The sequence below is a fragment of the Euleptes europaea genome, chromosome 14 (genome assembly GCF_029931775.1).
Source record: "Euleptes europaea isolate rEulEur1 chromosome 14, rEulEur1.hap1, whole genome shotgun sequence".
Lineage (NCBI taxonomy): Eukaryota > Metazoa > Chordata > Lepidosauria > Squamata > Sphaerodactylidae > Euleptes > Euleptes europaea.
The window spans coordinates 42108863-42133064 of NC_079325.1; the positions used below are offsets into that span (position 1 = coordinate 42108863).

General features: G+C 44.1%; 1 protein-coding gene across 1 annotated transcript in view; it reads right to left on the reverse strand.

The window, feature by feature from the left end:
- The window catches only part of GSN (gelsolin), a 32863-nt gene extending 16674 nt beyond the window's left edge, over positions 1-16189 (reverse strand). The window contains exons 1-6 of the mRNA XM_056860222.1: positions 16121-16189; positions 10073-10274; positions 7323-7477; positions 4593-4754; positions 2966-3115; positions 1068-1157 (exon numbers count right to left, since the gene is read on the reverse strand). Coding sequence (XP_056716200.1) covers positions 1068-1157; positions 2966-3115; positions 4593-4754; positions 7323-7477; positions 10073-10274; positions 16121-16180 — 819 coding nt within the window. The 5' untranslated portion in view covers positions 16181-16189. The remainder of the gene's footprint in view (positions 1-1067; positions 1158-2965; positions 3116-4592; positions 4755-7322; positions 7478-10072; positions 10275-16120) is intronic.
- Between the last annotated feature and the right edge of the window lie 8013 nt (positions 16190-24202).

Here is a 24202-nt window from a genome sequence, read left to right on the forward strand (position 1 = left end):
CCTGGACTTCAGTCACTCAGCGAGTGGGAACAAAGGCACTCTTAATAAGCTCAGAGATGGTCTTTCCTATCTCTCTTCACATTTTCCAAGGGTGACACTCAAAAGTATGCCCTAAGACTGAGAGCGATTTCATATTAAGCCAGAACCTGCCTCATACTGTATTAGGAAAGACCTTATCTGAAAAGCCTTTGATACCACTTCTTTACTGAAACGGATGAGGCTCTGTTCACACATGCAGGAGAATAAGGTGGTAAAATGGACTGAGTTACTTCAGACTGCCAGGGTTGGATTCCAGTTCAGAATGCTTCTTTGTATGGGAAGAACTCCTTGCAGTGGGGAAGCTAGCATAGCAGGGAGAAAGGTTCTGTCCTTGTTGAGCTGGTTTTCTATTTGTGAGGATTTTTCAACACGGGGAGCATTCCAAAATGTTGTTGATGCTGTTGTTGAGGATGAAGATTTATATCCTGCTTTTCTCCGCAATGGGGACCCAAAGCAGCTTACAAGATGGTTCTCTGCTCCTCCATTATATCCTTACAGCTACAAGGCAGGTTAAGCTGAGAGAGAGCGACTGGTCCAGGGTCAACCAGTGGGATTTATGACAGAGTGGGGGTTCATACCTGGGTCTCTAACACCTGGGATTCTAACAAGATACTATATTGAATCCATATTCTTCCCATTTGTCCTGCTTACACAACCCTTGTGTTGTCTCAGATTTCAGAATGTAAGCTCCTCAGGGCAGGGCCCTCTTGCATTCAGGGCATGCAGATGGATAGCACTACGTACTCCCAAATAAAGAAATAAAGCCCTAATGCACACAAATGGCATTATGTTCATATTATCAACAGTCAGATTCGACAGGCTCTTGTCTTGCTGAAAACTGCCAAAGTTGACTTAGAAAAAGTGATAAATGAATGAAGGGCTCTGTTGACAGTTTTCCCAGCAAGCACTCTGCTCAAAGCCTGTCTTGGACTACGAAGTGAGACTCTCAGGCTGCCCTTTGTACTCTTCAGAGACTCGTCACCTGCCCCTCCCCTTGATATCTCTTTGAAATTTGTTTTGGATGATACCTTGTACAGCTTGGCCAACCTCCGATTGGATGCATCGGCCTGTCCATCATCAGTGGTGCCCGCAGGAAGGCTGGGCTTGGGTCCCAAGATCTGAAAGACCAAGAGAAGGAAGGAAGGAAAGAATAACCAAAGCTGCTGGATCTCTGCTCTCCAGATGCTCTCACAGAAGATACAAATAAGACCCACATGAGAAAATCAACAGCCAATTCAATCCAGCGACCAGATTTATGCATGTTGCTAACTACGAAAAGTGGTGTGCATGTATCGTTAGGAATCTTTAGGGAAACTAATTTTAGGAAGAACTAATTTTAAAAAGATTCCAGGATGGAGACTTAGGCTGCATTCAGGACACCATGGTAAATTGTGGCTTGTTTAAACCATGGTTTGTGCAACAAGCCTTGGTTTTTCTTCCAGATGTAAGTAACTCCAGAGGCATAGCTGTGTTAGCCAGTAGTAGCAAAATAAACAGGAGTCCATTGGCACCTTAATGACTAACCGAATTCATTCCAGCATAATCTTTCATGAGTCAGAGCTCCCTTCATCCGATGCATGAAGTGTATATTCACAGCAGATATATTTATACTTAAAGTTACAAGCAACAGAGTGTTGCTTGTAACTTTAAGTGTAAATACATCTACTATGGATTTACATTCCTGTACATCTGATGAAGGAAACTCTGGTTCACAGAAGATTATGCTGTAATGAATTTGGTTAGTCTTTAAGGCAGCGCTGAACTCCTGTTTTATTCAGATGTAAATAACAAATCCTATTTTGTGCATAAATCCCTCCCAGCAGAGGGAACATCTTCCATTATTCTTCTGTTTCTGAAGCCAGGCGGCTACAAGGGGTGGTCCTATTTAAAAAACTATGATTTGTGAATCCAGACATTTCAACAAATTACAATTAGTACAAACTGTGTTTAGCAAATCAGCTACAAATTTTAGTTTTTAAAATCAAGTTAAGTGCCAACTCCTAAGCTCTGGTTTGCTGTCAGTCTGCATGCAGATATTATAAATAAATGTACTTTTGATTAAACTACAGTTCATTGCAATGTCTGAATACATTCTTGGTGAGTTTTCAGGTTTGTTCCCAAGACTGTGAAAAAATAATTGAGGAAAATTCTAAGCAAACAAATGCAGAATTAAAACTCAACCAATTCTGCTTTCCAGTGCAGCTGTCCTGAATGAACAGCATGGAGGAAAAGAACTGCTATGTCGAACAAATGTGATGACATGGATTTCACACAAACTCAGCAACAACTGGGTGCATCAATCCCCCATTCCATCTTCTAGAAGTCCATGGAATGTAGCAGGAGCTACATTTCAATTCAAAAGTCACTTAAGATGACTCAGGCAACGAAATTAGGTGGTCAAGTCTGGAGGTGACAAGGGTAAAAGGTAAAGGTCCCCTGTGCAAGCACCGGGTCATTCCTGACCCATGGGGTGACGTCACATCCCGACATTTACGAGGCAGACTTTGTTTACGGGGGGGTTTGCCAGTGCCTTCCCCAGTCATCTTCCCTTTACCCCCAGCAAGCTGGGGACTCATTTTACCGACCTCGGCAGGATGGAAGGCTGAGTCAACCTTGAGCCTGCTACCTGAAACCAACTTCCGTCTGGATTGAACTCAGGTCGTGAGCAGAGCTTGGACTGCAGTACTGCAGCTTACCACTCTGCGCCATGGGGCAGAACAAGGGAGAACAAATCAAATGAGAATGCCTTTGGGAAGGATCAAATTTTTGAATGTTCCTGCGATTCTTGGACAGTGATACTTGGATTCAGAACTGGGGTGTTACAATCATGTCCCCATTCTCATTTGTGCACTATTGGAGGGTACAGGCTTGTAAGGTAGAGATGAGGACTTCTCATAAATAATGAAATAAAGAAATAAATAATGACCTGAAGCATCTCTTCCCTTTCTGCACCTTCCTCTGCGACGTAGACCCTGGAGCGGCCGCTTCGCTCATTGTCCCGGATCCCCTTGGCGACCTGGGTGGCCTTCAGCTTTTCAAACCGGTTGCTCTGAGAGCCGCACCATTGATGAATATTCTGCAGGACACAAAGCGAGTTCCAAGAGATGAATGCTGTCACTACATGAGACAGGAAGACTGGTTAACTTATGATGCAAAGAGCATGTCATTGACTTAAGAAACACGTCCATCCAAGGAGGACACGTCAAAGCAATGGGAGGGTGGAGTCAGTCTAATGAGATGTAATTGGAAAAAGCTCTGCCCCCCCCAAAAAACCTGCACTTAATTCAATTCAATTCAAGACCTTTATTGACATACAATACAATAAGTGATCCATACAAATGATGAATAGCTATAGGAAAACAAGGTATATTGGACACCATCAATCATTAACCTTATCCAATCTGTTTTTGATTACTGAACTTAAAAAAACAGCTACTTTTTCAGTTATGTCGGTTGACAGGTCATTGAGAAGACAATAAACTTTCAGAGCCTCCAAGTGTCCTGAACCCTAACCTGCACTTAGTTATTCAAAACATTTATATGTTGTGTTTCCATAGTTCAAAGCAGCTCCCTCCCCCCAAAAAACCACATAACTTAATAACAATAACTTTAAGTTATTGTTAATTTTATTGCTTATCACTCTCCAGGTATTTTAAATGATGTTACCCATGCTGAGCCTGGCCTTGGCCAGGGAGGGTGGGCTAAGCCGCAAAATATAAACAAACAAACAAACAAATAAATAACTCTCCACTATAGAAATCACAATATATATAAAAATAAGGGTTAAATATTTTGGCCAGGCCAGTTGCATATGCTCAAAGCCAACATACGGTATGTCTCAAGCTTAGGATGTTTGTTAGATACTTGCTTCAGGATGGAACATTTTTATCCTTCTGTTTAGCTAGACCAGTGGTTCCCAACCTTTTTTTGACCAGGGACCACTAGGACTTTTTTGTTCGGTGCAGGGACCCCAAGGTTCAAAATTAAAATTCTGAGAATTTGAAAATAAACTTTAATCATAACTGTTAGTTAAACATTAAACTTAGAATAATATTTGAATATATATTTTTATAATAGAGAACTTATAATTGAAAATATTAATTTATTATGGGTTTATAACTTTGTTTCGTGGACCTTAATTTAGTTCTCGCAAACCCTGGTTGGGAACCAGTGAGCTAGACTGAATGCTAACCCCTCTATGGTTATGCAGGGCAGGATTCTGAATATACCATATCCAGACAGGACCCGTCCTTGCTCTTCTGGCTCTGTTGATTCATCAGCTCATGCCCTCTTGGAGTGCCGCTTTTACGAGGAACTTTGATCATGTTATATCTCTCTCCTTTTAACATATAAATCTAATGCCTCTACCTCTGACAAAATGAGTGAAGAGGAAACTGGCTGCAGTGAGGGTGAGAAAAGAGCCACAACCGGGGAGGAAAATGGGATGGAAAGACCCACAGAAATTCTTTGCCCAAAGCTCCCTGAACACTTTCAGCCGACCCTGAATTCAAGCTGCAAAAGGTTTCTCTGTCCGGAAGCCACAAGAAACTTACGCTGCCCAGATCCAAGATGAAGCAATCGCCGGTGTTGAAGCTGTCCCAGGTGACAGGGACTTCTGTCGCTCGGATAGTTCTCCTGCCTTTGATCTGGAGAAGCCTCTGGACAGTCACTTCATTGGGAACGACATGCCGGAAGCCAGAAGCCACGCCTCCAGCCTAGAAAAGCAAAAAGAAAATGAATTGGTTCTCCACCAAGACGAGGAACTTGGATTTGCCTACTTGAATATCAGCTCAGTTTTCAAAGGGAAAGGGCTTTTGATAGGAGAGTAATTGGAGATTTGCAGATTATCTCTTGGATGGCTACTTCTTCCATAGAATAAATGGTCACTGGATCTTTAAGAACATGGTCTCTCCTGCTGTATCCCCAATGCCCTTATTGTTTTGGGGCACAACTTTAACCATTAACTATGCAAGCACTCCATCCTCGTGTGACTTGTGAATTTTATCCAGTGAATGGAGGGCAGACTTGGATACTTTTGAAGAAGAAGAAGAGGAAGAGGAACAGTAGTAGTAGTAGTTGGTTTTTATATGCTGACTTTCTCTACCACTTAAGGAAGAATCAACAAAGGCAGGTGGGGAAGAGAAAGTTCAGAGATAACTGTGAGTAGCCCAAGATGATCCAGCTGGCTTCATGTGCAGGAGTGGGGAAACCAACCCGGTTCACCAGAGTACAGTCCACCACTCATGTGGAGGAGTGGGGAATCAAACCCGCTCCTCCAGATTAGAGTCTACCGCTTCTAACCACTATACCACACTGTCAACTGAGGTTTGACTCCTGCTCTTTCTTTCAGCTTGTGCTCCTCTTTGTCCATTGCAGAGGTGGTCCTCCACTGAAGAGCTCCTGTGCCTCTTAAGCTACGCACTTCCGCTCACTCAAGACCAGTGTCTTCCAAGGAGCCAAAAAGTGCCTAGCATGAGAAGAGGCTCCCAGAATAAAGGGCTTCCTCCATAACAAACAACGAGGAGAACAAGCAGCAAGGAGATCCATGTCTCCAAGCAGATACACGCCTCAGTGGAAAATACTAAAATTATTGGGCTGTGTCTGCCAGGCAACCCTCTTTTTGGGACTGCCTTAGCCAAAGCTTTGCAAGGTGAAGTGGGGAACAGAACAAAGGATCAAAAACAAAGCACCAACAGCAGACTGGTGAGTAGGTTATCTGCACAATTAACATTTTAAAAACAGGGGGCAATGAGGAAGTAAAGGACAATTCAATGATATTGCGAAACATTTGTCCTGATAAATCATTGCAAAAAATTTAGAGTGCATCCACATGCAGTGGTTTGGGGACAATAGGGAAGTAAAGGACAATTCAATGATACTGAAGAACAATGGTCCTAATAAACAGGCAAAAAATTTAGAGTGCATCCACCTGCAGTGGTTTGTGGGCAACTGGCAAATCACAGCACGCACACACGCACACACACACACACACACACACACACACACACACTCCATTGCAGCCCCTAAGTTTGCAGAGGATCTTCAATGGCATTCACATCACTACCAACCCAGATAGTTTGGCAAGGCTGGAATTAGTACAGCATGCTCGGGGATTGGACTAGATGACACATGGACACATGAAACTGATAGACCAGGTCAGTCTTGTCTACTCTAACTGGCAGCAGCTCTCCATGTTTTCAGACAGAGCTCTTTCATATTACCTGCTACCTTACCTTTTTGGCTGGAGATGCCAGAAACAGAACCTGGGATTTCCAGCATGCAAGGCAGATACTCTGCCACTGAGCCCCAGCCCCTCCCCTAAATCAGATCCTTTCCAGTTTCCTGTTTCTTGTTATGTCAGCCCTACAGTTCCTGACTGTAAAGACCTGGCATTAGAATGCCCCCCACTGAGCAAGACTCCAGTGTGCATTTCGTTCAATGGGAGTGCCATGCAAATGTTTGCTTGGTGTTATAATATCAATACATGTTGTTTTCCACTTGTTTTATAACAGCACACTTCTGAAACGAATGCAATCCATTTGACTATTCCAAATTAAGAAGATGGTACTGGTAAAAGAGGCTGGGAGAAATGCAGTGGCGATGCTTTCCGAAACGGTCCACGTACCAGAAAGGGTCCGATCAGCACGTTCGCCATATAGATTCTTTCCTTTCTCTAGATTTAACAGCTGTTGGCTATTCATCAACCATTTCACACTTTAAAAAGGGGGAAATGTCATTTTTCCCTTGACACTATAAAGATAAAAGTTGCCACATCTCTCACACAATTGACCGATCTACTTGACAGAAGATAAAACAGTATCCGCTTCTTAGAAAGTGTCTTTAGATGTTTTATCCTGTGAGTGATATATTTATTTTGTGCAATATTATTTGTGAACATGCTAAAACAATGTGGGCTAGGGAGTCTATTTGATTTGGACAAAATGGGCATTTTTCTGGTTTTTTTTTTTTTACAGATTCTGATTTCCAAATTGGTTGTGTAAGATCTGGACCAGCTGCTTCCCCCTCTGCCAGAAACACAAACCCAATGGGACTTATTGCTTTCCTGGACAACCGGCAAATCTCTCTAGCACTCTCCCACTGGGAACTGGTTTTCTCTATCCTCTCCACTTCAGCTTATTGAAAAAAATCTGGACAGGGATTCACGACCTACCATTAGCAAATTAAGCAACGATAATTTGGCCCCCGCAGGAAGACAGGCAGGCCAGTAACTCTGTGCTAATGAACTACAGACCCACCCACCCCCGGCCCCAAGTGGCACTCACTTTGTACTTGATGCTTGGTTTAAAGTACCCCAGAAAGGTGGAAGACTCATGTCCTTGCACCTCCCGATGCTGCACCGCCTTGCCGCCAAGGTAATCATCCAACTGGACAGTGAAGATGGCTGCAGCTCCACTCTCATCCTGGCTGCACTGTTCCCCTAGGAATCAAAAAAGAAGGAAACGCAAAGAGTCACACAAAATCACACAAGGTTGGAAGAGACTGCAAGGGCCATCCAGTCCAACCTCCTGCCATGCAGGGTCCCACAATCAAAGTGCCTCCGACAGATAGCCATCCAACCTCTGCTTAAAGACCTCCAAAGACGGGGACTCCACCCCCTCCCCAGGCAGCGCATCCTACCATCGAATTGCCCTCACCATCAGCGAGGCATCAGGACGCTGCCAGTCAGACAGACTCCAATCAAAAATACAGCACTATGGCTATTAACTAATAACACATACTGTACTGAATGCCAACTCTTTATTACTAAAATACATCAATGTATACAACACACTCCAAAAACTAAGCTATCTATCTAATCTATATCTACAAAAACATACAGTCAAACAACCTATTTACAAAAGACCGGGAAAAAACATTGACCATTAATACGTGTATATACGGTATCTGTTGAGTCCCGAGAAAAGCTGCAAGAGGCGGTTCCCTCGATACCACTGCTGCTGTGTGTAATAAAAGAAGCAAAGCCTTCCGTAAAAATGATGTTATGTGTATTATGTAGAGGGACCATCTTCTGGTCACTAGGTGTGTGGGGGGGAGGTAGTTGTGAATTCCCTGCATTGTGCAGGGGGTTGGACTTGATGACCCTGGTGGTCCCTTCCAACTCTGTGATTCTATGATTCAATGGAGTACGCTTGACAAACTGAATATGTAATACAATTGTAAACAGTATCTATACGAGTTCCAAGAAAAATGACGAAACGCAACTCGCTCATAGTCGCCGCTGCTGTTTAAAATTTAAAGAGCAAGGACTTCTTTATATAGAAGTGAATTGCGGCTTTATGAAAGCTACTTCGTTTTCAAATATTATACATGGTGCAGACACAGTAAGTCTTTTATGCATGGCTGTTTCCCTCGCCCTCACCCCTAGGGCCGGCGAAGATTGATGAAGATCAATCAGCTACATGATTACAGCTGCAAGACTAATATTGGCAACAACTTGGAAACAAGTAGAAATTCCAGAAATTGAGAAATGGCAAGATAAAAAGGCAGAATATGTAGCGATGGCTCGATTATCCAACTTGGTGAATGGTGGAACGATGGAAGAATTGGACTCTTTATTTTGAATATATGAAGTAGAAGTTAGAATTCAGCAAAGACGGGTGGAGATATAGTAATAATTTAGCAAAGAAGGGTGGAGCTATAGTAATAAATATAAGAATAATAATATCAAGGTAGCAGAAATACTGTGTTTAGGTAACAGTCAAGTCTAGAGTAGCAGACGAAGAACAAAAGTGAAGCATAGGTTGCTAAACAAGAATTGTATCAAGTATTAAATATTAAGCATAGCTTTTATAGCCAGCTTGGAAAGTAGTGAAAATATGGATATTGGATATAAGTAGAAATTTGATTACATGAGTACTAATTTAAAATGAACTCACTGAAAGACTGCTTGTGTGTGTTAAGTGCCGTCAAGTCGCTTCTGACTCATGGCGACCCTATGAATGAAAGTCCTCCAAAATGTCCTATCCTTGACAGCCTTGCTCAGATCTTGCAAACTGAAGGCTGTGGCTTCCTTTATTGAGTCAATCCATCTCTTGTTGGGTCTTCCTCATTCCTGCTGCCCTCAACTTTTCCTAGCATGACTGTCTTTTCCAGTGACTCTTGTCGTCTCATGACGTGACCAAAATACGATAGCCTCAGTTTAGTCATTTTAGCTTCTAGGGTCAGTTCAGGCTTGATTTGATCTATAACCCACTGGTTTTTTTTTTTTGGCAGTCCACGGAATCCGTCCAACACCACATTTCAAAGGAATCTATTTTCTTCCTATCAGCTTTCTTTACTATCCTGCTTTCACAAGACTGCTTACATTGTATATATACGAATGGTTGGGATAGGTATGCGTGTACGTTTGTATGCTTTTGAAAATTATAAATAAAAAATATATTTTTTAAAAAAACCCTCCGACTACTCTGGGTCTTTGCTGTTTCCAACCGTCAGAGGTTGCCTAGCTCTCCCCCCGGAGTTTCCCCACGTTTTGCCTGCATTTTCAAATTTGAGATAAAACAGGTCCCTCAAAACGTGGGCAAAATGAGAGGAAACGCAGGGGAAGAGCAAGCCTATCTCTGATGGTCGGAAACGGCATGCATAATCAACACAAAGACCCAAAGTCATCAGAGGGGTGACAGCGAGGGAAACAGCCATGCATAAAAGCCCTACATTTGCAGAACCAGCATTTTTCAGCACGTGGAATCTTATAAGGTTAATTCACCCATTTCTTTCGGGTGCACTTTGCAAGAGGTTACCTGCATCCACGTTTTTAACTTTGCTTGGAGGGTTCTAGGGGACCCTGAATTGGGTGGAAAGGTGGCATAGGAATCTTTTAAATAAATACATCACAGAAAACTGTAATTTTACTTTTTTTAAATAAAGAAACCAGGGGACTGAGGTGTAGGAGAATTCTTTCTCGATAGGGAAGCGGGTGATGAAAAGGAGTACCGGATCTTGCAGCCTACTCCCAATCTTTTAACTGCAGTGAAGAGACAGGCAGCTCTGCATCAGAGAGAGTTTTCCTTACCCAGCCAGAAGTGAAGATCGTACTGCAGGTTCCCGCTGCGCTGCCGGATGGTGTTCAGGACCACGTAGGCATCTCCGGTAAAGAAATCCCCGTATGAGTTTCTCGGCACCGGCACCAGGTCGAACCTCTCGATCCGCCAGATCTGAAGGCCAGGCTCCCTTCCAGCTTTCAGGAATTCGGCGTGCTCCACCATGCTAACAGGCTGAGAGGCAGCAAGGAATGAAAAACAACTCAGTTCAGTTCGCACTGTACAAGGAGGGCTTTGTATTCTGTTGCTCTTCTATGCTGCCTCCAGTGCAAGGTTACTGGATTTTTCCAGAGAGCAATTTCCATCCACAAACAATGACAAGAGCAGAAATGTGCCCAGATGTCTTAGACATAAGAAGCTGTTTGCTGGATCAGACCAGACAGTTCAGCATCCTGTTTCCCAGTGTCCAACCAGAAGGCCTACAAGCCTCTTCCTAATGTTCCCCCCATCAACTGGCATTTAGAGGTATACTGCCTCTGAGCAATAGAGATCCCATTTAGCCACCGATGGATCTATCCTTCATGATTTGGGCTAATTCTCCTTTTAGAAGAAGAAAAAGAGTCAATTTTTATACTACGATTTTCTCTACCTTTAAGAAGTCTCAAACTGGCTTACAATCATCTTCCCTCCTCCCCCCCACCCCACAACAGACACCTTGTGAGGTAGGTGGGGCTGAGAGAGTACTGAAAGAACTGTGACTGGCCCAAGGTCACCAGCAGGCTTCATGTGGAGGAGTGGGGAATTGAACCCGGTTCTCCAGATTAGAGTCCGTTGCTCTTAACCACTATACAACTCTGGCTCTCTAAGTTTGAGGCCATCGCTATGTTCTGTGGCAGTGGTAAAGAAGCATTTTCTTTTTTTTAAGTTGTCTTCTTTTCTAAACTAAAAAGCCCTGGATGCTTTTATCTGCAATGTGTGAAGGATCTGAAAACCTTTCGATATTTGAGCTGCACATCGGAGAAGGAACGTATGTGCAAGAACCTTAAGGATTCCAAAAGCACATTCTCATATGGAACAAACATACTTTAATTACATATGAAGGCCGCCTGTAACAATATATTCACAAATGTACAAATCACAATGGGTAGCCATGTTCGTCTGTCTGTAGCAGTAGAAAAGAGCAGGAGCCCAGTAGCACTTTAAAGACTAACAAACTTTCTGGCAGGGTACCAGCTTTCGTGAGTCACAGCTCACTTCTTCAGATGTACAGGCTGAGCAGATATTAGAAGGGTGCAAAAGCAAGCACACAGGCAGCATTTGATTCATAGTAATATAATTCCATTTTCCAAAACCTCAGATCCAAAAACTGTGTGTGTGTGTCCCACCCCCCACCCCCCGGACACCAGTTCTCCTCCAGCTCACACTGGGCATGACAATTTTAGCCTTCATGTATGATTTGGTACCAGTAGTCTCTTGCCATGAAAACCCCAAAAAGGGGTCGCCATAAGTCGGCTGCGACTTGACAGCACTTTACACACACACACATAGCAAAAGAGCCCCGTGACGCAGAGTGTTAAGCTGCAGTACTGCAGTCAAAAGCTCTGCTCATGACCTGAGTTCGATACCGACGGAAGTTGGTTTCAGGTAGCCGGCTCAAGGTTGACTCAGCCTTCCATCCTTCCGAGGTCGGTAAAATGAGGACCCAGCTTGCTGGGGGTAAAGTGTAGATGACTGGGGAAGGCACTGGGAACCACCCCGTAAACAAAGTCTGCCTAGTAAACGTCAGGATGTGACGTCACCCCATGGGTCAGGAATGACTCGGTGCTTGCACAGGGGACTACCTTGCAAAATGCCTTTGGTCAAACAATAACCTGAAATGCCCGGCCGCATTCATTATTAATGCTCAAACCACACTAAGCCTTTGCACATGTGTGTGTGGTCAAGTCACTTCCAATTTATGGCAATCTTACGAATTAATAACCTCCAAAACGTTAAAAGCCTTGCTCAGGTCTTGCAAATGCCAAGCCTATGTTGTATAACAAATCAGCATGACTTGAAGAACATAACCATGTTTTTACATACGTAGTTTTTACAATTTGCTTATATAAAATCACACGCAATCTAGTATTCTCCACAGGAGGAAATGATGGCAGCTGTTGGTAAACTCTGCTAGACGTTGCCAACGCTGGCTGAAATTTCCACACCGGCAGGGAGACAGAGGGGTTACCTAGCAGGTCTAGCTGTTGACTTCATGCTATCGACGCCCAATTTAATTCCACCAGTTATTTATATTGCAAGCTCTATTAACTGTTGCCGGCTTCTGCTAACTCCCTCCAGCTCCTTAAATAAGCTCCTCCATGTTAAGGCAGACAAACTGCTATCAACTCCTCAATCACAATTCACCCGTACACGACAGAAATGGCTAAATCATAAACGATGAAATGGACACGAGATCCAAACATTGCTAATCTTTTGTAACTGGGGACTCTCCCAGGTCTGAAGGGCACTGTTTTGTTTATATGAAAGTATAAAAGAAAAAGAGATGGATTGACTCAATAATGTTGGACCCAACAAGAGATGGATTGACTCAATAAAGGAAGCCACAGCCTTCAATTTGCAAGATCTGAGCAAGGCTGTCAAAGATAGGACATTTTGGAGGACTTTCATTCATAGGGTCGCCATGAGTCGGAAGCGACTTGAAGGCACTTAACACACACACAGATATAAAAGAAAAATAAAACAGTGGGAATTGCACCCAACAATATAAATAAATGAAGACTCAGCATGGTGTAATAGTTAGACCAACACTGTAACTATCTTGAACCAAGATCATGGAGACCCAGGTTCAAATCCTCACTATGCCACAGAACTTTACTTGGTTATCTTAGACCGGCCACTCTCTCAGTCTATCCTACCTCACAGGGTTGTTGTAGTAAGGATAAAATAAAGGAGGGGAGAATGACGTCTGCTGCTTTGAGTGCCCATTGGGGAGAAAAAGTCGGGTATAAATATCTAAATAAATAAACATTAACAACCTCTCCCGCTTTTATCCCACCCTTCCTCTTAGACACGCAGGGCAGCCCTCAACCATTTCATCTTCACGACAACCCTGCTAAGGAGACAGGTCCGAGGTCACCTAGTGTACTTCATGGCTGAGTGGGAGATGTGAACCTGTGCCACCCCACTCCATGTATAACCACTATACCTCGCTGGCTCACGCTGGTGAGAGCTTGTTGCAGAATGACACTCACAGTCTGTGGAGCCAACGTAGGAAAGCGGTGAGACGGGGGAGGAGGATACGTTTAGGGTGAGGACGGGGGAACATGGAGCCGCTTGTTCATTTTAAATATTTCAACCTTCCTGTCTGGGAGGGAAGGCAACACGGTATAGCCTGATCTTGGAAGCTAAGCACGGCTGGCACGTGGATGGGAGCCCACCAAGGAAGGCTCTGCAGAGGAAGTCAGTGGCAAGCGACCTCTGCTTCTCACTGGCCTTGAAATCCCCTTACTGGGATCACCATAAGTCAGTTGCGACTTGACAGCTCTTACATACCATCAGTCGATGCAGCTTTCAAGGTGAACAATTTTTTCTTCCCATAGGACTAGACTACATTCATTTATACTGGAGTATCAAGCAGTCCCCTTGGGGGTTACCGCACTTTGTATCCCCAGCGATGTATTAAGAGTTTGAAAACGTTATAAAAAACATCGCTTTAAACCATTTACAAAAGAGAAATAATTTTATTTCTAGATGGAAGGAGGTGGAGGGAGGTCAAACGCAATTTAAATTTAATGTCATAATATATCAACAAAGTTTTGCTTTTCTGTTATTGTAATTTTGATGACAATGGACTTTTAAACTTGTTGAATAGTCGAGTTAAGATTTTGGAGAAAATAATAAAATTTTAAAAAAAAACATCGCTTTAAAAGTGTTTTTGGATACCACGGCTAATAAATGGTTGGAAGACGTCTTCACAGCTAAAGGGGCCAAACAAAGTGCGAACAGTATTTTTTATAACGTTTTCCAACTTTTAACACATCACTGGGAATACAAGTGCGGAAACAGCCCTTATGAGGACCCTGTTGGTCCACCTAGTTAAAGGGTTTTTAGAAAGCGAATTCCACTAAGAGAGCCCTGTAACCCTTCCAGCCCGGCACAGTTTTGCTTATCAAAACCCATCCCAACCCTCCCATGCTGTTATTAGAACAAACTGGACAAGTGGAAGCCTCCTTCCCCCCCCCTGCATGGCACCGATTCAAAAGGAGGCTTTGTATGAGAGCAATTTGTTTTTTTTTAAACCACTGGGAAGATCCAGTCTCTGCTCTCCCACCATCTCTTCCAGTGCAACTCAAATATTCTCAAAGAAGTGAATTAGCTTTTCAGTTTCACTGATCTGGCCGAGGATTTGTTTCTTTTTTTTTTTTAATTAAAAGGCTGATTCTGTGGCTTCTTCCAGCTTTAACTCCACCTTTGTAACACAAACATGGAACCCCACAGCAAACAGACTTGACATTTTGCAAACATGCCGGCCAGAAGAAAGCACACACCCATTGCAAAGAAAAGAGCAGAGCCTTTTAGTGGCTTGAAACAAGAGTTATCAGTTGATAACAACAACTGAGGATGCCAACATCTATTTCTGGAAAGAAAAGAAAGGGAGAAAGAAAGGGAGAAAGAAAGGGAGAAAGGGAGAAAGGGAGAAAGGAAGGAAGGAAGGAAGGAAGGAAGGAAGGAAGGAAGAAAGAAAGAAAGAAAGAAAGAAAGAAAGAAAGAAAGAAAGAAAGAAAGAAAGAAAGAAAGAAAGAAAGAAAGACAGACAGACAGACAGACAGACAGACAGACAGAAAGACAGAAAGACAGAAAGACAGAAAGACAGAAAGAAAGATTTTTCTAGCCTGGTATTAAATCTACTGGTCTGTATCCTACCACTCTGCTCATTAAAGTCTGAAGTCTTCCTCCAGCCTAACGTACCTATCTTCAACAAGGGTCTCTTTCTTTGGAAGAACACCCACTTAATTTGGAGGAAGGCTACTGAGTGGAGAGACACGGCACATGACAATAACTGTTGCATCGTAGGAAGCAGAAATGTGCAGCGGCAGCCACTAGTATGAGTCTGGGCACAGGATATCAAAGTTTGAATTCCCACTTAGATACCAAATATACTGAACATCCGAAGCTGCCTTATACTGCTAGCCCAGCACCGTTTACCCACAAGGAAGGCAACCTAGGCTGTAAGATAGTCTCCCTAAACAAAAGCCGTTTTTCTATTACAGGGCATAAGTATAACTTGCACATGAATTTAAAACAATCCCTTCTTTTGCCTGACGGCACATGTTGGGGGTGGGGGTGGGGAGAGGGACGCCAGTCTCCCTTTCATGCGAAAAGGGTAATTCCCCAAGAACTCAGGAAAGGATCTTTCCCAGGCCATGATCACAAATGAGAACCTGACCTTCATTTTATTTGCTAATTGCATTTTATATCACCATTCCTCGAAGGAGGTCAGGGAAGGCAAATGGCTCTCCTCCTTCTTTTTATCTTCACAACAGCCCAGGGAGGTAGGTGAAGCCGAGAGACAACAACTGACCCAAGTTCACCCAGTGAGTTTTGCAGCAGAGTAGGGAGTTAAACCTGGCTCTTCCCCGGGCCTGGGCTATCTATCGTACCCCTCTACTACAGTACCTCTCCATTCTGCTTATTTGCTTACCCCTCAACTTTCACTGAAGCCTTGCACGGCTTCTCAAAAAGAAAGACCACCAACCCTGCTTCTGGCTTCTTTGTACTGGACCCACCACTGCAAAAAAAAATTGGAAAGCAGCCCTTGCAAAATAACAATAGTACTACCTTAGCAGTGATGAAGAGCTTTGTGAGCATTCAAATCACTCCATGTAAGTTAAAAAAAAAAAAGATCTTTACAACAGGCCTATAAGGTAGAACAGTCTTAACATCCCCCTATTATAGACAGTGGGGCTGAGGCTAAGAGGCTTGCCAAAGGCCACTTAAGAAGGTAACATTCTGGGGATGTAGCGCTCACCTTACTCTCTCAAATGTCGAAAAACTGTCTCTAAAGAAAGATGGTCACTTACCATGGCGGAGAGCACAGCAACAGCCACTACGAGGGAGGCGAATCCCCGGACAGGCGTCATGTTCACACCGCTGAATTGCACACACTTTTGGTTACTAACCCCCCCCAAAAAAAGGTTTTCCCTGCACTAAAGCTTGCCCGGCTTTCTTCTCCAGCCTGCCTCCTTCAGGAAAGAGGGACTGCAAAGACCCCGAGCCTGCCTTTTATCTCCTGTCCCCGCAAAGATGTGCAATCCTTGGCAGGGATTGGATCCCAGGCACGCCCAACCCCTGCCGAAACGCAACACTGGGGAACGCCTTGTTTACAGCCTCTGTTCTTGGAGGAGGCTTCAGGCAGGCCAGAGGTTGTTCATCGGACCCACAGGGCCAGCAGGGCGTAAGCGAATGTGTGTTACACTAAGGCAGCTGTCACAGCAAACAGGACACTGCTGGACAGCAAACTGTGCCGCATCAGAGTACACCTTTGGCAGCAGACCAAAGTTTGGGAACCCGGCTCTGTGCCAAGCAGGCACAAGGCGGGGAGGCAAACAGGTGATCCACAAAACATAAGTGGCGGATTGAAGAGAAGAAGAATGTTGGTTTTTATACGCCGACTTTCTCTACCACTTAAGGAAGAATCAAATCACCTTCCCTTCCCCTCCCCACAACAGACACCCTGTGAGGTAGGTAGGGCTGAGAGAGCACTAAGAGAGGTGTGACTAGCCCAAGGTCACCCAGCTGGCTTCATGCGGAGGAGTGGGGAAACCAACCTGGCTCACCAGATTAGACTCCGCCGCTCATGTGGAGGAGTGGGGACTCAAACCCGATTCTCCAGATTAGAGTCTGCAGCTCCAAACCACCGCTCTTAACCACGACACCACGCTGGCTCTCCAGGATCCTTCCCGTTTGGTGCCCCCCCTTGCAATCTCTACCTCCAGCTGCCCCTCCCCCAGTAGCAAGTATGTGTCCAAAACCTGCCTGGAAGGGGAAGTAGCAGACATTTAAGGGTTAAGTACACTTCAAAAGGGATGTGGGAGGATGATGGGGTGGGGGGGCTGGAGACCAAGCCCTGCAAGGAAAGGCTGCAGGACTTGAGAATGGTCAGTCTGGAGAAAAGGAGGTTTAGGGGGTCATGATTGCTCTCTTTAAGTATTTGAAGGGCTGTCACTTAGAGAAGGGCAGGGAGCTGTTCCTGTTGGCAGCAGAGGATAGGACTCGCAATAATGAGTTTAAATTACTGGTAGAAAGATACCATCTGGATAAGAGGGGGGAAATGTACAGTTCGATTTGTTCAACAGTGGAATCAGCTGCCTAGGGAGGGGTGAGCTCCCCCTTTCTGGCAGTCTTCAAGCAGTGGCTGGACAAACACTTTTTAGGGCTGATCCTGCATTGATCAGGGGGTTGGACTAGATGGCCTGTATGGCCCCTTCCAACTCTATGATTCTATATCCTTTGTGCTTGCCCTATCTCTACTGCAAATCACCTCCTTGCCAGATGCTTTGCAGCTCAGCAGAAATCTGGGTTTCCAGATGCAGGCCTGCTCTCTTGGAGAACAAGCATTAACTCAAAAGATATACAGTGGATTTTGCAAGAACCTGGAGATAATCAAGGCCCAGCAAACTAAACAGAGCTACAGTTTGCACATCTGAGCAAAAGGACAGGCTTACCTGTTCCTTCCAATGCAAAACAAAAGTGGGTTTTTTAAAGGCTAGCCTTAAACATTCCCCATCAAGCTGACAGCATGTGTGTCATGCTGTACTTCTGGCTTCTTTGTACTAGGTCCACCATTGCAAAATAAAAATTGGGGAAATGGTTAAGAAAGGAACTTAACTGGTAAATAGGGTGGCCCTGGGAAATGCTTTTCCTTGGGCTAGTTTTCCTTTCCTTTGGACATTCATGATACCCTCTGACTAATCGAAGGGCACCCCAGCAGCCTCAACCCACCAAAGCAAATAAGGCTGAACTAATGGTGTGGTTCATCATCTCTGCAGTCACACACATGCAGCTGTGTGGTGCTGGACAGCTGGCTGATCTCTGGCTACAAGGGTTTTCTTCTTAAGAAGCAGCTTTGGAGCCCAGGTAACTTTGACCTTTCTTCCATCCTCATGGGGCCGCCATTTCTAGAACACTGTGTTTATCTTGCTCAATTGTTCCCCTCTGAGTTGGCAAAAGTGTTGGAACATACTTCCAATCACTCCCCTACGGGCCAAGAACTGGCCATCGACTTTTTCAAGACCTTTCATAACAAGTTAACAAAACAGCCTCGGATGTTCTTAGATTTTCCTTCTCTTCTCCATTTGCGCCTTGATCTTGCTTGTGTTCCTTCTACCCTTCCCATCTCCCGTGGGGACAAGGAATTCGTGGGAGGGTCATGACTTGCAAACCAACAGAGGCTTCTTCCCGCAATAGATGCTCCCAAGGAATAAAACTGTGGCATGACAGCCATATGCAGCAGCGGAGACGGAACAAGTTTCCCATTTTTGCTGGGGAATACTGTGGACTATGTCACCCCAGTCTCTCCTATTATTTCTATGCCAAAAGGAAATGTATGCATTTATATAACCATCTAAATATATGCAGAACGGCACAAGTATTTAATATGTGCATCCCTATATTTATGGGAATATACATCAGGATACAAAGTGGCTGTTGTCTGTGGCTTATAGGCTAACTCCCCCAGTTTGCTGTTGGATTACCTACTTTGATGCAATGGGATGTTCACAAACATTCTAATCACTGAGGGGGAAGTTGCATTTCTTGACAAAAAGAGTAGATGCAGTGAGGAAACTGGCAGACACAATATACTTCCCTCCTCCTTTCCTGTTAGTTGCAAGCACAGAGATTGGATCTCCCTGGAAAGAGACCCCAAATCCTTTTTCGGCTTTCTCAAGCTTATAAAAGACCTCTCAGAACGCACATGTTGCTACCCTATTAGATAGTGGAAGCTGCCTGGATCATAATGAGCCAGTTTCCCGCAATTATTCCATAGGCAGATAATCATACCAAGGATATTTAGTTCTCAATAGCCATATCCCACTTGCTGAAATGCAGCATCTGGATTTAATAATAAATCCTGTTGTTTGTTTCAAACATTCCTCTTTGCTCCGCTTTTAAACAGGATATTCTGAGTTCATAAAATGCTGGCATATTTAAGTAGCCTAGTTATCTAGATGACATTCCATAATGGTTCAGCCTATATGCTCATGTACATGTTGCACTTTTCTAAACAAACAACAAGAAGAAGAGTTGGTTTTTATATGCCGATTTTCTCTACCGAAAGGAGAATCAAACCGGCTTTCAATTGCCTTCCCTTCCCCTCCCCACAACAGACACCTTGTGAGGTAGGTGAGGCTGAGAGAGTTCTGAGAGAACTGTGACTAGACCAAGGTCAACCAGCAGGCTTCATGTGTAGGAGTGGGGAAACCAACTCAGTTCACCAGATTAGAGTCACAACCAACTCATGGCGACGGCAACCATGGGGCTTTCAAGGCAAGGGAGGAGCAGAGGTGACGGGCCATTGGCTCCCTCTGCATAGCAACCCCAGCCTTCCTTGGTGGTTTCCTATTTAAGTACTAATTGTGGCCAACCCTGCTTAGCTTGGGCTAAACTGTGCTATGCAGACAGCTGCCTTCCAGAGAAGACATTTCCCACAGCTGGCCAAGTGGAGAACTGGACTCAAAAAACTCAAAAAGCAAACTAGTTAAAACAATATTGCAAAATGATGACATTCGCTTTAAAAAAAATAAGGACTTACTATACCCTTGACTGCCCTGACCTGGATGGCCCAGGCTAGCCTGATCTCGTCAGATCTCAGAAGCTAAGCAGGGTCAGCCCTGGTTAGTATTTGGATGGGAGACCCCCAAGGAATACCAGGGTTGCTGTGCAGAGGAAGGCACTGGCAAACCACCTCTGTCAGTCTCTTGCCATGAAAACCCCAAAGAAGGGGTTGCCATAAGTCGGCTGCGACTTGAAGGCACTTTACACACACACACATACCCTTGAAAAATGTTGGGTTGAGTACCGGTAATTGTTTTGAACAGTTCTGCCCTTTGGCTTTTATCCTGGAACATCATTTTAAACAAATGAAATTAAAAACAGAAATAAAGCAAATAATTCATTAGCAACTTGTCTTTTTTTCTTTTTCTGGGGCCGCTAGCATCTGGGTGGGTCAGTGGGGGTCTGATTCCTCTTGGAAACAGTAGGGAGGAAAAGAGTTATGGTGCCGCAGCCTCGATCCAAAATGCCTCCTACAAGCGTGTTTGAATGAGGTGAACATCATCAGGAGATCCAATCATGGATCTCTCCTACTTCATCTAGTTAAGTTCCCCAAGCCACAGGGCTGATTTTTAAACCATGAGTCACACTCCTTTTCACCCACCCACAAGCTGCAGGAATACTTTCACAACTTTGCACTCACAGGGACTAGAACTTAACAGTCTTTTTGCTAAGGTGCCTCTTCCGGAATAATCATAGCAAAAGCTACTTTCAGCAGTCTTGCAGCTTCACTGTTCCACAATGCATCTGCTAGTTTTTCATGCTGTGCAGTGTTGTAAAAATTAACTGGGTCTGTTCAGTGTCCCACTCTTGCAGTACCCTCTCCCAAGTTATCCCATCTCCTAATCCTCCCTAAACGTCCCTTTCCTTTATCCCTTAGAAGCTCTTTGATCCATTGATCTTGAGCAGTGTAAATCTAACGTTTGAGGGATATAAGGACCGAAACAAATCTTGCCACTGACAATGTAGCCTTGGGATCCCTGTCACTTAGTTAAAAAGGCATTATGCCAGACACAGAGGCATTAGAGTTATATGTTAAAAGGGGAGAGATATAACGTGATCAAAGTTCCTCATAAAAGCAGCTTTCCAAGAGGGCATGAGCTAAAGAATCGATAGAGCCAGAAGAGCAAGGACAGGTCCTGTCTGGGTATGGTATATTCAAAATTCTGCCCTGCATAACCATAGAGGGGTTAGCATTCAGTCTAGCTAAACAGAAGGCTCTAGAAAGACCCCCAAACGTACAGTTATTTTTCCTTTCTACAACAACAGACACATACTCTGTGCAGGCACGCCATACTTTTCTTTTTTGCTGTCAAGTTGCAGCCAACTTATGGCAACTCTGTAGGGTTTTCAAGGCAAGAGATGTTCAGAGGTGGTTTGCCATTGTCTACCTCTACGTAGCGATCCTGGCACTCCTTGGCAGTCTCCCATGAACACATGAAGCTGCCTTATACTGAATCAGGCCCTTGGTCCATCAAAGTCAGTACTGTCTACTCAAACCAGCAGCGGCTCTCCAGGGTTTCAGGTCTTTCACATCACCTACTTGCCTAGTCCCTTCAACTGGAGATGCCAGGGATTGAACCTGGGACCTTCTGCATGCCAAGCAGATACTCTACCACTGAGCCACAGCCCCTGCCCAGGGCCGGCCCTGCTTAACTTCCATGATCTCACAAAATCGGGCTAGCCTGGGCCATCCAGGTCACGGCACACCATACAATACTGGGCTCAAACTTCAACATCTTGAGAACCTCAGCATTAACAAAAAATCTCATGGCTCTGTCAATAAGAAGATAGACTCTTCCTTCCATGAGCAGTAGGGGGGAAATGCCACTATACTTAATTTGTATTATGTATTCACAGCCAAGAGTGTAAATTCTGCAAGCCAAGGGATCTTTTAAAAAAGGTGTGAGTTCGGGCAGAATCCCTCTCCCAACAGATCAACTGTCTCCCCACCATCTGTCCAGCCAGCTGGCAGAATACCATTTGTGACTTAACAGCTGAAATTGCAGAGGCCGAGTAAGCAAACAAGCTTTTTCATTCCCCTGCCCATTCAAACCATAAAATGTACTCTTCCTCTGATCCTTCTTCCAAACATTCTCTTCTAGAGAAGTCCCCCAACAGCGTAGACTCCCCAGGAGCCATCTGACAAACCCACAAACAATCCCTGAATATAAGTATCATCGCAGCGTGGACATCCGGTGACTGCTTAAGGAGGTTGTGCCCCAGACAGCCTTTTGCTTTGCTGTGGCTCAAAACTAAAATATCGATAGTGTAGCTCAGGCTAGCCCGGTCTCATCAGATCTTGGAAGCTAAGGAGGGTTGGCTCTGGTTAATACTTGGATGGGAGACCACCAAGGAAGTCCAGGGTTGCTATACAGAGAAAGGCAATGGCAAACCACCTCTAAACCTCCCTTGCTTTGAAAACTCTACTGGGTCACCATAAACCAGCTATGACTTAACAGCACTTTCCACCACAGCTCCATAGGAGGAGGCGCTGGGACTGATGCTTACTCACTTGGCTACCAACAAAAGGCAGCTTTGAGGTTCAGGTCAGAGATTGGAAGCAGGAGTAGAGGGATAGAAAAATCAGAGGAATGCATAATATCCCTTGGTTTCCAGTTTGATTTGGGAAATCCACCAGTTACCACCTGATCTACCTGCTGGACAGAGCCAGCCCTGTTCTCTGCAGCAGCAACAACAGGGAAAATGTCCCAATATGGTGGCATGGGGGTTGACCGTGACCGGAGGTTCATGCTGCAAACTTGGTAAATACAAAGGTGCTGCTCTGCACTATTGATGCTACACCTGTGGCTTCAGCTTCTTGGTCTTATTTAAGCACAAGGAAGCTCCTTGGATCTATACAGATTCCACTGTGACATCAGCAGATCAGTATTGCTGATAAATGTCAGGGTGGTTTCCACAGGAGGAACAAAGGTGTTTTAAGAGATGGCTGGCTTAAAGACATGCCACATGAGATTGGAATCACTGTATTGGAATGATCGCAGGGATTTTAATTGTCTACTCTGCCAAATAAACAGTTGCTGCTCCCCCCCCCTGCCCAAAGGCAGCTAAATTTCAGAGCAATCCTATGCAGTTACTCAGCTCTCAGCCAACAGGCTCCGACAGGAGTAATTGTGTAATTGCACTGTAATTTTGTTACTGCAAACAAAGAGGGCTGTGGCACCATAAAGACTAACAGATTTATTATGGCACAATAGTTTTTCATTCACAAACTGCATCTCTACACACAGAAGAGAGAGGTCACAAAGCAATGAAATGCAAAAAATAGTGTTGGGTCTTAGCTAGCGAGTTTCATTGTATTTCAGACACTCAAGGGTTAAATTGTTTGTAACCAAGCTGACCAGATCAAAAGGTGATATAACCTACAGTATGTGTCAACTAGCTATTGGTTAAACAGGACAGTTGTAAAAGTATTTGCATATTAGGAGCTCTTTCTTTGTTTAGCAAGAAGAAGCCACCGCCATTGTATTTTAGATCTTACCATGTGAAGATGTGAAGCTGTAGATACTCCCAGCTATAAATCTGGGATGTGATAGGGAACGTAGGATGTAGTAAGCAATTTGTTATTTTAAACTCAAGTTACCCTTCCCCGATGTTAGTAAGTAAAATTGTTTTTTGCTAAGAGAACAGACTGTGAGTCTTTATTGTGTGCTTGCAACCTTAATAAGCTTCTACCGCTAATACCATTAGTATTCAACCATCCATTTCCTCTGACAAGGGTATTAATTCCCATCATACAGACGGTGGCATTTCTTGCAAAAAAGCAAAGAAACTGAGTACAGTGACCATTCGCATCGATAACAAGTCTTAATACAATCGTCCTAGATTTGCAAAGCCAGTAAGTGATGCAACAGGAAACCGTTACTGCGACTGAAGCCTAACTGGATAATGTCATACTTCCTCATACATTCTGTTTCAGCAAATTCACACACCGAATGGGCTCTTCCTTTGCCAGTTCTTTCATTAAAGAACTGTGCTTTTCAGCTCTGCAGCAGAGTGTCTGAACCAATTGCCTAATTTTGGACACATCATCTTCTAAATTAATTTCTGCTCTTCCAAAATTGCATGCGGATTTTTAAGGGGCATCTATTCTGGACCAACTACAGTCTTAAATTATTTTCTCTATTGTTTTAAACAGTCAGCTACCAGAGCTATACAATATGACCAAATACTTTGCAACCTTAGAAACAAAAGAAGTATTTAAAGCAATCAACTATTTCCTGTATGCTCCAGATAGGTAACTCTTCACAATGGAGTGTCATAGATTGCATAGATTGCTAGCCCCTGCTTGAATACAATGGGGACATAGT